This window comes from Peromyscus californicus, unplaced genomic scaffold, assembly GCF_007827085.1.
Source record: "Peromyscus californicus insignis strain IS unplaced genomic scaffold, ASM782708v3 Scaffold_7__1_contigs__length_154581171, whole genome shotgun sequence".
In the NCBI taxonomy this organism is placed as follows: Eukaryota; Metazoa; Chordata; class Mammalia; order Rodentia; family Cricetidae; genus Peromyscus; species Peromyscus californicus.
This window is the reverse complement of record NW_026294595.1, coordinates 154,241,860-154,256,278: the sequence shown is the minus strand read 5'-3', so window position 1 is coordinate 154,256,278 and position 14,419 is coordinate 154,241,860. Positions and strand designations below refer to the sequence as shown.

Sequence of the window (14,419 nt, the reverse complement as noted above, 5' to 3'; positions counted from 1 at the left end):
CATACACACACAGACACACAAAGTTGGGTAGCTCAGGAGTAAAATACTTGCCCAACTAACATATATATGCATGGCCCTGGGTTTGATCTCTAGTACTGAAAGAAAAAACAAACAAAACAAAACAAAAACCTATGACAAGCAACAATAAAAATATAAATAAATATAATTTTATTTTTTAAATGGGCAGGGTCAAGGATTAGTTTGGCAGGAAAATGTTTGCCTAGTATATAGAAAGCATGGGTTTAATCCTTAGCACCAGAAAAAAAGGGAAAGCAGGACACTGTGGCTCATGCCTCTAATAATTAACACTTAAAGGCTAATGCAAGATGACCATGAGTTCAAGACCACCTGTACTACACAGCCCAAAGCCAGTCTGGGCTAACAGCCAATGAGACCTATCTCAAAAAAAAGAGGGAGGCAGGCGGTGGTGGCGCATTCCTTTAATCCCAGCACTGGGGAGGTAGAGGCATGCAGATCTCTGAGTTCAAGGCCAGGTGGGTCTACAAATGAGTTCCAGCACAGTCAGGGCTACACAGAGAAACCCTGTCTCAAAAAACAAAATCAAAAAACAAAGAGGGGTATGGCAACAAATGTATCTCAAACAGTAGAGTACTTGCCTACCACAAACATAACTCTGGGTTTGATCCCTAGCATTATATAAACCAAGATATAATCTCAGTACTGAAGAGACTCAGACAGGAGGATCCAAAATTCAGGGTCATCCTGCACTACACAGTGAGTTCTGAACTACCCTCAACTACATGAAACCCTGTTTCAAAAGAACAAAAAACAAGAGGGCTGGAGAGATATCTCAGTAGTTAGGAGCATTTGTTACTCTCGCAGAGGACCAAGGTTTGGTTCCTAGCAACCACATGGTTACTCATAACCATCTCCAAACTCCAGTTCCAGGGGATCCAATGCCCTCTTCTAAATTTGAACAGTACAAGGCACACACATGTTGCACATACAAACATGCAAGGAAAAACACTCATAGACATAAAATAAAATTTTAAAAAATAAAAAGGACAAAAACTAAGCAAACAAAAGAGCAAGCATCTTGAATCTATGTTTCTAAATATCAAATACATAAAAGGATGATTAACATTACTAATCATTAGGAATATACAAATAAAATTACAACTTCACACCCATTAGAATGGCTATTTTGGGAACCAGGGGAGATGGTTCAATTGGTAAAGTGTTTGCCATGAGAGCATGAGGACCTGAACACCCACATGAAAGTTGGGCACAGTAGTACCTGCTTTTAAATCCAGTGCTCACACATAAAATGGAAACAAATCTTAAAAATAAAAAAAGGTCGGGACAGGGCTGCCTTAGTTGTGGTAGGAAAGGCAAGTATATGTATTCTCTCCAACGACCTGGGGCGGTCCACAAAACCAAAGAGAAAGGGACAAGGCTTGCTTTGGGCTAAGAGGTGCAGGACCTTTCCTCACCCAATGCAAGGTGGAAAAACAATGACTTTTTTTAGTTTTTTAAAAGACAAGATCTCATACTATAACCCAAGTTGGACTCAGACTCAAGGTGATGCTCCTGCCTCAGCTTCCTGAGTACTGAGATTTTATAGGTATATTTCCACACTGTACAACACTCTTAAGAAAAGACGGGCTGCCAGGCAGTGGTGGCGCACGCCTTTAATCCCAGCATTCAGGAGGCAGAGCCAAGCAGATCTTTTTGAGTTCGAGGCCAGCCTGGTCTACAGAGTGAGATCCAGGACAGGCATCAAAACTACACAGAGGAACTTGTGTTTCTTTTTTCTAGTAACTGGGCATGGTGCTACACACCTACAATCCCAGCACTTCAAAGATAGTGGTAGGAAGGATCAAAAATTCAAGGCCATCCTTGGCTACATAGCAAGTATGAAATCAGCTAGGTCACATGAGACTGTCTTCCTCTCCTCCAAAACCCCAGGCATGATAGCTTATATCTGTAATTCCAGCACATGGGAGGCAAAGGCAAGGAAATACTACAAGTTCAAGGCTAACCTGGTTTACATAGTTTCAGGCCAGCCAATTACATGTTGGATCCTGTCTCAAAATAAAACAACAATAATACCCTGAAGAATATATGCAGGACCATTCTATTTTGTATAGTCCTAGCTTCTGTATTACTTGCCAATCAGAAATATTAAATCCTACCTTTAAAAAAAAGAACAAATAAAGTAAGAGACTAGAGGAAGGCACCCAGTGCTGACCTCTGGCCTCCATACATGAGTACATTAACATATGCACTATGCACAAACCCACATAAATATGTATATACATCACACACATTCATGTACACACACATTTACACATGCACATGCACACACACAAAGAGAATGGCTATTTTCAAAGGAAAACAAAATAAATGTTGAACTGGAAGAGACAGCTCAACAGTTAAAAGTACTTTCTTCTCTTCCAGAAGGTCCAAGTTCAGTCCCCAGAACTAGATGGTGGTGATGGCTGCATAATAGCGGGAAAGTACTTAAATTGATAAACATGCACATAAAAATGGTTAAAATGTCCAGGATGATAATATTCTATCTGTAGTACTAACAGGCAGGAGGATCACTTAAGGCAGAAGTATGAGGCCAGCTTGGGCAATGTAGTCATAGTAAGACCTTGTCTCAGATATAAACACACACACAAAAAGTTTAAAATGGTAAATTCTGGTGCTGGGGTATAGCTCAATAGTATACTACTTATCTAACATGCTTGACACTCTGGGTTCTACCCCTAACAATTATTTTTTAAAAAGATAGCGAGGTAAATAAAAAAGATAAAGCCACATAGAGGCATGTGCCTTTAATTTCAGTACTTCCGAGGCAGAAACAGGTGAATCTGTGAATTAGAGGCCAGCCTGGTCTACATAGTGAGACCCTGTCACAGAAAATAAATAAAATAAAAATTAAAAAAAGACACACACACACACACACACACACACACACACTTTAACATGAAATATTACCATGGCACATGTTTTTCTTTTGTTTTTTGTTCTTTTTTTTTAAATACACTTAGCTGGGGTTATAGCTCAGGAGTAGAACACCTGCCTAATACAATGAAGGCCCTGGGTTCTATCCCTAGCACCACAAAAAAGGAAAAGAGGAAAAGAAATAGAGAAACATTAATTGCTTCTCGTGATCCTCCTGCCTCCGCCTCCTTCAGCAAATCTTACCGGCGTGCGCCACCACAACCGGCATTAATTGCTTCTCAATGCTCTTACAAGAAAATATTAATTCTACAACAGCTAAGAGAAAAAAAGAACAAACCAAAGGTAACAAAGTGACACTGATATTAAATACAAAACAGGGAAATAAACTGCCACAATAAAGGTGTTTCTCAGACCCTGAGAGATTCATGGTATTTAACTGTACCACAACTAAATCATTAACTGGGAGCTGAAGAGATGACTCAGCAGTTAAAGAATGCTGTGGGATGTCTTTCTGTATACTGTGAATATGTGTTGCTACCACTGATTAATAAATAAAGCTGCTTTGTCTTATGGCAAGGCAGGATAAGAGCCAGACGGGAAATCTAAGCAGAGATACAGGTAGAAGTCAGATCAGACACCATCCAGCTGCCAGGGTAGCAAAATGTAATAGAACATAGGTAAAGACACGAGACACATGGCAATACATAGATTAATAGAAATGGGTTAATTTAAGATATAATAGCTAGCTAGCAATAAGCCTGAGCCATAGACCAAACAGTTTGCAATTAATATTAAGCCTCTGAGGATTATTTTATAAGCAGCTGCAGGATTGCAGGACTGAGTGGGACAGAGAAAAGGCTCTGACTACAGGCTGCTCTTCCAGAGGACCCAGATTTTTTTTTTTTTTTTTAAGGTTTATTTTATTATGTATACAGCATATATGACTGCAGGCCAGAAGAGGGCACCAGATCTCATTACAGATGGTTGTGAGCCACCATGTGGTTGCTGGGAATTGAACTCAAGACCTCCAGAAGAAGAGTCAGTGCTCTTAACCTCTGAGACATCTCTCCAGCCCCCAGGACCCAGATTTTTGACTCGCAGCATCCACATGATGGCTCATCTGTAACTCTGGTTCCAGGGAATCCAGTGCGCTCTTCTGGCTTCTATAGACACTGCACATACACAGTATACAAGACATACAATGCAGGCAAAACACTCATACATTTAAAATAAAAATAAACAAATCTTTAGAAAAAAAATTGACCAACTAGAAGCCCACTGGGTTCAGAGATGGAGAGTATGCTTTAGACAGACAGAGTGACGAAGAGGATCCAGCAGTGCTAGGTGCCAGAGATATCACGTCATCCAGTAGGCCCAGGATAGGAGTGTACAATGAGAAAGGGAATATGATATGCAGAAAAAAAATCCACTTCAAAGGCTTTACAGAAATACTGACTTAAATGTGCCACACAGAAGCCTATGAATTCAAAACATAGAGTTAAAAAAAAGAGAGAAAAAAAGAAAAGAAAAAGAAAGAAAGAAAAAACAACTCAGAAGTTCTCCAAAGATCAACTACTGAGACCAGGCATGGTATCATTCAACTGTGATCCCAGCATATAAGAGGCTGAACCAGGAGGATAGTGAGTTTGAGAACAAACTTGGGAAGAAAAGACAGGATCACTGTGAGTTCAACACCAGCCTAGTTACACAGAAAGTTCCAGACCAGCCTAAGCTACACAGCAAAACACTGTCAAAAGAAAGAAAGAAAGAAAGAAAGAAAAAGAAAGAAAGAAAGAAAGAAAGAAAGAAAGAAAGAAAGAAAGAAAGAAAGAAAGAAAGAAAGAAAAAGAGAAAATGACAAGGAAATAAAGGGTGGGGGGACAGGAGATACAGCTCAGTCATACAATGTTTACCTAGCATATAATAAGTCTCATCTCTAATACCACACACAAAAGAAGATTAAATCATGCTGCATATAAACTACTCTCCATTTTACAAGGTAAAGGAGACATACACATGTTAACAAAAAAAAGTGAAATTTTTTAAAAATCAATAAGCTACTGGGATTTTTGTTTTTGTTTTGTTTTGAGACAGGGTTTCTCTGTGTAACAGCCCTGGCTATCCTAGAACTTGCTTTGTAGACCAGGCTGTTATCAAACTCACAGAGATTCACCTGTGTCTGCCTCCCAAGTGCTGAGATTAAAGGTGTACACCACCATGCCCTGTGGTGATATATTGTGTAATCTAATAAACTTGCCTGAGGATCAGAGGACAGAGCCAGCCATTAGATTAGACATAGAGGTCAGGTAATGATGGCACAGACCTTTAATCCCAGCGCTTGAGATCTCATGCCTTTGCCTGGGAAGAACACATGCTTTTAATCCCGGTAAGTAATATGACAGGGCAGAGAAAGGTATATAAGGCCTGAGGAAATAGGAGCTCACTCTCTTTAGGCTGAAGATTTCATAGAGGTAAGAACTAGTGGCTGGCTGCTCTGCTTCTCTGATCTTTCAGCTTTCACCCTGATGTCAGCTTTCACCCTGATATCTGGCTGTGGTGGTATTGTGTTCCCCAAAATATTGTGCACCCTAATAAACTTATCTGGGGTCAGAGAAGAGAACAGCCACAATATTAAACATAGAGGATAGGCAGTGGTAGCACACGCCTTTAATCCTAGCATTCCAGAGGCAGAAATCCCTCTGGATCTCTGTGAGTTCAAGGCCACATTGGAAACGGCCAGGCATGGTGACTCACCCTTTAATCCCAGAAAGTGAGCCTTTAATCCCAAGGAGTGATAGCAGAAAACAGAAAGATATATAAGGTGTGAGGACCAGAAACTAGAAGCTTTTGGCTGGTTAAGTTTTCAGGCTTCTAGCAGCAGTTCAGCTGAGACCCATTCGGATGAGGGCTCAGAGGCTTCCAGTCTGAGGAAACAGGATCAGCTGAGGAACTGGCAAGGTGAGGTAGCTGTGGCTTCTTCTGCTTCTCTGATTTTCCAGCATTCACCCCAATACCTGGCTCCAGATTTGTTTTCATTAAAAAGAACTTTTAAGATTCCTGCTACATCTGGCTCTGGGTTTTTTTTTTATTAAAAGACCATCTAAGATTTGAACAACAATGCCCAGCTACTATTAGTTTTTTATTGTAAAATATTTGCTATTATAAATTTTAAAAATGCAGTTACAAAGGGTTTAGCTCAGTGGTAGAGCACTTGCCTAGCAAGTGTAGGAGCCTGGATTCATTCCCAGTGCTTAAAAAAGGACATTAAACTTTACTAATAGAGCATATGAAATTTGTTGGGAGTGCACTCATCCCCTAGGATGGCCTCATACCTCAAACTAGCATGTCACACAGGGCTGGCCCTTTATTTGTTGTGCTGAGTGTACATGCCCTGTAGAGAGACACAAATACTCACCTGTAGACAGAATCTTACCCACTTTATGACAAGGGCAGAGTATCATTTTATGACAAACGTAAGAAATAAACTTTACACATTTCCGTTTTTAATTTGTTGAGTGTTTTGTTTATGCTGGGGATCAAACTAAGGGCCTTGCATATGCTAGGCAAGTGATCTACCAACTGAGTTACATTCCCCAAATTTGTTGCTTTCTCCCCCTTTCAGTACCATCTATAAGAAAATACGCATGACAAATTCTCACCTGGCTAAGCCTCATGTCCATCAGGGTATTTCTTGCTTGGCCAATCTTCCTCATGTCCAGCTCCCCTGTACCAGGTGTCATCAGCCCTGGTGTCATTCCACCAGGGTACGGAGTGTTCAGGCCACCTGGATAGGGTGTGTTCAGACCTCCAAATTGCTAGGAGGAGGATAAAACACTGGTTTGCACTGTCATGCTGAAGATCCCCACCTCCTCTAAACACTGGCCTCTATTCCCCATACCCTAATAGGTACGCTATTCAGACTCTTGCCACAGCACAGCTACAGAAGCACTCAACATTCACCCTTCTCACCACACCTTTATCCAGACTAAAGAAGCCTCATTTGCCTCTGTTCAGATACTCACAGTTTGTCGAGGATCCACAGAAGTGTGGTTCTCTCCAGTCTGTAAATGTTTGGCAAAGAAACTGTCAGGAACAGGGGTCAGCTTCTCATAGCGTGGATTCCGTTGACGTTTGTTTCTGGCATCGCCAACCTCTGGGATGCTCAGCCACTCTTCTTCTGTGACCTCTGCCAACTTCCTCTGGAAATATGCAGATCCCAAATGTTAGTCATCTACATTTGCCCTACTCAAGCCTCTGGCCTACTGTGCCTTAGAAAGGACTGATGCAGAAATGGTTTCCCATTTAAAAAAAAAAAAAAGGAGGGGCTGGAGAGATAGCTCAGCAGTTAGGAGCACTGGCTGCTTTTCCAGAGGACCTGGATTCAATTCCCAGCACCCACAAAGCAGCTCACAACTATCTGTAACTCCAGTTCCAGGAGATCTAACACACTTACACAGACATACATGTAGGCAAAACACCAATGCACAAAAAAATTAAGAAGAATTTTTATGTATTTATTATTTACTATATGTGTGTACATGCATGTGAGCATGCACACATACAAGAATAAATGCCAAGATTTGGTTCTTGCTTTCCACCACCTGGGACTTGGAAATCAAATTCAGGCTGTTAGGCTTGATGGCAAGTGCCTTTACCTGCTGAGCCATCCTGATAATCCCGGTTTTCCATTTTATTTAGAGAAATCAATTCACTTGGGTTTGTACTATTTTACTAAAATGTAAATTATAAGGTCAAAGTTCAATAGGCAGCTTAAAAAGCATATGCCTAAACGGAGAGAAATTTAATAAAAAACTGTATTTCCAAAGAGCATTGGCTGCTCTTCCAGAGGTCCTGAGTTCAATTCCCAGCAACCATATGGTGGCTCATAATCATCTCTAGTGGGATCTGATGCCCTCCTCTAGCACAAAGGCATACATGAAGATAGAGCACTTATACATAAAATAAATAAATCTTTAAAAAAAAAGGTAGAAGAAAATATTTTTTCCTTTGTTTTTTTAGAACATAGGACAGAAGATCAAATATACTGAAGCACAAACCTCCCCTAAGCAATTAATCTTCTAAACTAAGTAAACAGCAGTAAGTAAAGGTTCAAGTACTACAGCAGAGTAGTCTACTGCTTAGATGAGGGCCTGAGAACCAGTATGCCAACCCATCTGCTCACCTTGAGATCTGAAAATTGCTGCTGAATTTTGGGACGCTCCATTCGGTATTTCTCAATCTCTTCTTTCTCCCTTTGCTCTCTAGAAAATAAAATATGTGCCTGCATTACAAGTATTAGATGTGGGGCTGGAGAGATGGCTCAGCAGTTAAGAGCACTGACTGTTCTTCCAGAGGACCCTGGTTCAATTCCCAGCACCCACATAGCAGCTCACAACTACCTGTAACTCCAGTTCCAGGGCACCCTGACACCCTCACACAGACATACATGCAGGCAAAAAACCAATGCACATAAAATAAATAGAAATTTTAAAAAAGAGATATTAGATGTAGGGTTTGGAGAAATAGTAGATATAAGCTTATAGCACTTCTTCTTAAAGAGAAGGCAGGTTTATTTCCCAGGCCCCACATGGTGGCTCACAGCTATCCACAACTCCAGTTCTAAGGGATCCAATGCCCTTTTCTGGCATCCATGGGCACTAGGCATGCACTTAGTATACATACAGACATGCAGGCAAAACAGTCATATATACAAAATGAATAAGTTCTAAAAAATAAAATTCATTAAAAAAAGAAAATTGGATGTCCATTGCAAAATGAAGTTGGTTTGTTGTCTATCTTAATTAAACAACCAAAAACAATTCCACACATTTAACAGTTAACTAGAATATATTTTAGGCAACTGTAGATATAATCACAAATCTAATCATTCAATTATTTATCAAATAAAAACAGTAAATCAGATATCTTACTTTCATAGACGTTCCTTAAGCGATATGTTTACATCAAAATAAATCCATTATAGTCAGGTATGACGTCACACACCTTTAATCTCAACAATGGGAGGCAGCGATAGGCAAAGCTCAGAGTTCAAGGCCAGCCTGGTCTATGTATCTATGTGGTGAGTGAGTTCCAGGACAGCCAGGGCTATGTAGAGACCCTGTCTCCCCACCCCCACCCCTGACCCCCCCCACTCCCCCATCCCCCATTACCTACCCCCCACACCCTCTGCAAAAAAAAGAAAGAAAATCCATTATAAGGAAAAACATATTTTATTCCCCTAAACTGCACATCTATCAACACTTCAACACTGCACCTTGTGGTGTCAGTTGTGATGGTCCAGCCTAACTCCACCTTAAGGATTGAAGCCACTTTGTTATAAGATCACAAGTTCATTTGTTTGCTGCAAAATTCAAGCTGACCATGTTTTAACCTGTTTCTGGAATTTGACATGCTGTTCTCCACTCTGTGGAGTTTGACTCACACCTTGAATATACCCTGATGTTCTGCCAAATAAGTATAAAATGTTCAGCCAAGTTCCTATGTAACCAAAATTCCTCTGGAAATCCCCCAACCCGTGAAAACCACTTACTCTTGCAGTTTTTGGACTATAAAAACACTATCCTTTCCTGTGTTCTATGCTGTATTTTCAAACCCTACTTTAGGGAGATAGGCTTGTCTGACAGAAAATAAAGCTTCCCTTTTAATTTAACCAAATAATAGGGGTAATTGGTCTTTACTCTCATGTGGTGGGATTAACAGTTGTTTCCTCCCATTGATTACATGGCTGACAAGAAGCTATAGCAACACTATCACTGTTCAACAACTCAAGAGACTATTGTTCAGTTGTAACCTCCAGCTCACTCTTGCTTGATCCAGAAAGTCTCATTCCTGTCTCTCTCTCCAAACCACACCCTCTCAGCAAATCCCTGAACAAAGGGAAGGCACCAAAAAGCCCAGTTCTGAATTCTTGGAGGCTATGATACCTCCTCCCCTGAAGTTGCCAGCAGCCCAAGTTCCCACCTAAGCATTCCAGCTTTTGACCATACGTAGACACAAGCCCAGCTTGTGGCATCACCCCTCACCTACAGGCTATATAAGCTCCCTGCTTTAGTTCAGGTATGTGACTCTCCAGCCCCATCGGGCTGGAGGACTCACCCGGGAGTTGCTTTGCTCAAATAAACCTGTTCCTTTTCTTTTTCAATTCAGCTTGATCTGGCTGTGTCAGCAGAGAAACCTATTATCAGGTACAGAAATTAACTATTTTATCAGTATCACTAAGCTCTGGAAAAAGTCAAAATCCAAAGTACATTTTTTTTCCTTTTTGTTGTTGTTGTTTGTTTTTGTTTTTCAAGACATGATTTCTCTGTGTAGTCAGCTCTGGCTGTCCTAGAACTCCCTCTGTGGACAAAGTTGGCCAAGAGTCCACCTGCCTCTGCCTCCCAAGCACTGGGATTAAAAATGTGTACCTAAAACTTCAGGCAGTTCCTTGTATTCAAGCACAATAAGCAAAGTTAATCACCTAGTCAAAATGATTGTATTTTATCCACAGGAGAAATTTAATTCTGAAGACTTAGTTTTTGCAAATACAATAACTCAAACATTAATTTTGGAAGGTAAAGTTATAAAACACGTTATATTCCAAACTACACAGTTACCAATATTGTCCTCTAAATCTATTGATTAGCAATTTACTTGTCTTGGCAACCAAGCAAGTCAATTTCAATCATTTTCCTGTTGGCTTAAAGATATTTTCCTTAATAAAATGTATTTCAATTAAAAAAAAAATGTGTACCACTATGCTGGGCTCAAAGTATGGTTTCTACTAGGTACATGGAACATGTTTTTAATCCCAGCACATGGGATACAGAAGCAGGAAAATCTCTGAGTTCAAGGCCAGCTTAGGCTACACAGCAAGTTCCAGGAAGCTTGCACTAGAGTGAGACCTTGTCTTAAAAACAAAACCAAACAAACAAAGCAACGTAAGTATGCTTTGCAGTATCCTGTGTTCACTTCCCATAAACTTTCCCAAAATTAGAACACAGAATTCAGAAAGTTGGCACATTAAAGTGATATACTAAGAGAACATAAACACGAGATTTGCCACATTAGAGTTCAAAGCAAGATGTCACCTTGAAGCCCTACAAAACAAATACAAGAGCCTTGCATCTCAAATAGGACACTCAAGTTCCAAGCTCAACCAACATGGCACCAAGTGCCCACCACAGTGACCAACTCAACTTGTTCCCTACAGGCCCTTATAGTTTGCTTTACCCACCAATCTAGTGTGACCTACCCCATTTCACAATAGAGACATGGGGCATGAACTTCCAAACCACTATCTCTAACTCACAAGATCTAGATTTTTCACTTGCCACCTATTTCCAAATTATTTAACAGAGAGAGATTAAGAATTACTCTTACTGCCCATTTCAAGATTAGATAACCCTAGGGCTAAAGAGATGTCTCAGAGGCTAAGTGCACTAGCTGGTCTTGCAAAGGACTTGGGTTCAGTTCCCAGTAATGAGGTGGTATTGTGTTCCTCAAAATATTGTGCACCCTAATAAACTTATCTGGGGTCAGAGACAGAGCAGCCACAATATTAAACATAGAAGTTAGGCAGTGGTAGCACACGCCTTTAATCCTAGCATTCCAGAGGCAGAAATCCATGTGTTCAAGGATACAGCCAAGCATGGTGACTCACGCCTTTAATCCCAGAAAGCGAGCCTTTAATTCCAGGGAGTGATGGTAGAAAGCAGAAAGGTATATAAGGCGTGAGGACCAGGAACTAGAAGCATTTGGCCTGGTTAAGCATTTGGCTGGATAAGCTTTCAGGCTTCTAGCAGCACAGTTCAGCTGAGAGCCATTCGGATATGAGGACACAGAGGCTTCCAGTCTGAGGAAACAAGATCAGCTGAGAAGTTGGCCAGGTGAGGTTAGCTGTGGCTTGTTCTGGTTCTCTGATCTTCCAGTTCACCCCAATACCTGGCTCAGGTTTGATTTTATTAATATGACTCTTTAAGATTCATGCAACACAGTATCCATATGGCCACTCACAACCATTTATAACTCCAGTTTCAGAGGATCCAACATGCTCTTCTGGCCTCTATGGTGCACATATGTTGTGGAATAATCTTTATGTACACCATGAAGATGTGTCACTCTGATTGGTTTAATAAAAAGCTGAACAGCCAATAGCTAGGCAGGATTTCTGGGCAGGGAGGACACTTGGGAAGAAGGCAGAAATGCCAGGAGACACAGAGCAAGCATGATGGGCAGTACAGAGATGAGGTAATAAAGCCATGAGGCAGAAAGTAAATTAATAGAAATGAGTTATTTAAGTTATTTAAGGCAGTTAGAAACAAGCCTAAGCTATCAGCCCAGCTTTCATAATTAATAATAAGTCTCCATGTCATTATTGGGGTACCAACAAAAAGTCTGACTACAAATGGCATCCAACGGGCACATATTTCCACATAAGACCTGAAAAAGCTTTAGAAAAGGTTCCAAACACACAAAAATGGAGGAAAACAAGGCTTCCTCATCCCACAGTCTCTCACACAGGCCGAGGCCAACTGCCTGTAGCTTGAGCCACCAGTGCACCATGAGCTAAGTAAGCTGCATGGCAGCTTAAGGTTTTGCTCATGCAGACAGAAAAGGTTATAGATACACAATAAAGCAGGTTAGATGGAAAAAACCTCTAACAGGTTACAATGTGTTTAACAATGGCATAGACTTAAGGGGGGAAAAAAGGATATATACAGTCATTAAAAAATTTAAAAAAAAAAAGTCTTTAAAGAAAGTAATAAAAAAAAAAGAGTAAGTCACATAAAGATGGGAAATATAACATGGGGAGTTTGGACCTTATTTGGTGCTTTGTTAATTTTGAATTTTTTGAATGCTAATGAACAGATGATAGCTGCTGAGAGACATTGGATTGTGGAAGGGACTGCTGAATTAAACCAAGCTATATACTTTAGGAATACCTTAACTTTAAAATGGAAGTCAAAAAATGCATTACATTGGAGAAGAGGTTATGCTTTTGCTTCCATGGGAAACGAAAGGCTGTGGATTCCCTCCAGGTTAATAGAGATCAGATTTTACCAGGGGAGACTTCCTGAGTATCCTGGCTACTGACATGGAGGAAGAAGCCAAGAAAGACTACAGGATAGGTGATGTGTAAGCTGATCTCTCGGCATGGGAACAGCTCGAAGATGAAATGAGACATGATAAACCTTGTTGGCTCCAGAGTCCTCATGACTTATTATTATATGCCATCCTTTCATATGTCATAAAGATTTATATTACAGTTTGGTTATGTAATCCAAACGGACTTACCAAGTTGACAGATGCCTCTTACCTGCTCAAACATAGGACAAAACACTCATCTTTAACTGTGTACGCCACACATTCCATGTGTGTTAATGCAGATATGTATGTTATCTTTAAAAATTTGTGTGTTTTCAGAGCAAGGGGAACAGACACCAATGAAAACAGATGGTCCAGGTGATCCAGCCTCACAGAGTGCCTCTGCTGCAGTTCCCTCGTTGTTCTACATCCAGAACAGCTTTAAGGCTGTTGGAAGATGGTCCCGCCTCATAGACTAATCTAGTCAGACTTCAGATAAGCCCTACATTTTCCCATCACACCAAGACTAGGCAACATCTAACTCTCCCAGGATTTGACCATTATCTTAGCAGGAAGCAGTCTAAAAAACATGACATTCACATTCCCAAGAGGTGGGGTGGGTGGTTTTTGGTCATTCCATGGGTTATGGATGTTTGTCATCATTTAGGGGGTTGGTTATAAGTTGTTAGTGGTCATGGTCAGAAAAAAAGCTGAACAAAGAAGATTAGACTCAGGGATCTCTTTTGAAGGGAAAAAGGGGAGATATAGTATAGAACTGATGGGATAGGGGTTGGGGATTTAGCTCAGTGGTAGAGCACTTGCCTAGCAAGCGCAAGGCCCTGGGTTCGGTCCTCAGCTCCGGGAGGTGGGGTGGGGGTGGGGAATGATGGGATAAAAGGGTGGGTTGTTGAGTCTACTTTTGAACAACCACCAGTCTCAAATATTTTACACTGATATGGACTTTTGTATATTGATACAAATTCAAGGTTATTTTTGTTATACTGTATTTTATGTTTATATTTCTTGTTTAAAGTATCATACCTATGCAGTTCATTAAAAAATGTAATGTAAAGTTTTAGTCCTTGAAAGGTATTTAGGATAATAAAGAAATACAGGTTAATAGTCATCTATAACAATCAAACTTATAGTTATGTTAGGTATGTTTTCAGGGTCATACAGAGATATATTTTAGATAGATAGGTGATCTCAAACACTTCAAAGACCTACAGAATATGGCATTTAAAATGTTATAACTTAATGCTTTTCATGACAGTGAGACATGACAGTACCAATCTACTTAAAAAAAAAAAGTTGATGGACATCATCAAAGAACCTCCATATGGAGTTTGCTCCCTCCCTCCCCCAGACAGGGTTTCTCTGTGTCGTTTTGGTGCCTATC

At 40.4% G+C, this 14,419-nt stretch overlaps 1 protein-coding gene across 1 annotated transcript in view; it reads right to left on the bottom strand.

The window, feature by feature from the left end:
• Prpf6 (pre-mRNA processing factor 6) overlaps window positions 1–14,419 on the bottom strand; it is an 89,921-nt gene that overhangs the window by 56,210 nt on the left and 19,292 nt on the right. The window contains exons 4-6 of the mRNA XM_052726662.1: window positions 8,117–8,195; window positions 6,957–7,133; window positions 6,594–6,749 (exon numbers count right to left, since the gene is read on the bottom strand). Coding sequence (XP_052582622.1) covers window positions 6,594–6,749; window positions 6,957–7,133; window positions 8,117–8,195 — 412 coding nt within the window. The remainder of the gene's footprint in view (window positions 1–6,593; window positions 6,750–6,956; window positions 7,134–8,116; window positions 8,196–14,419) is intronic.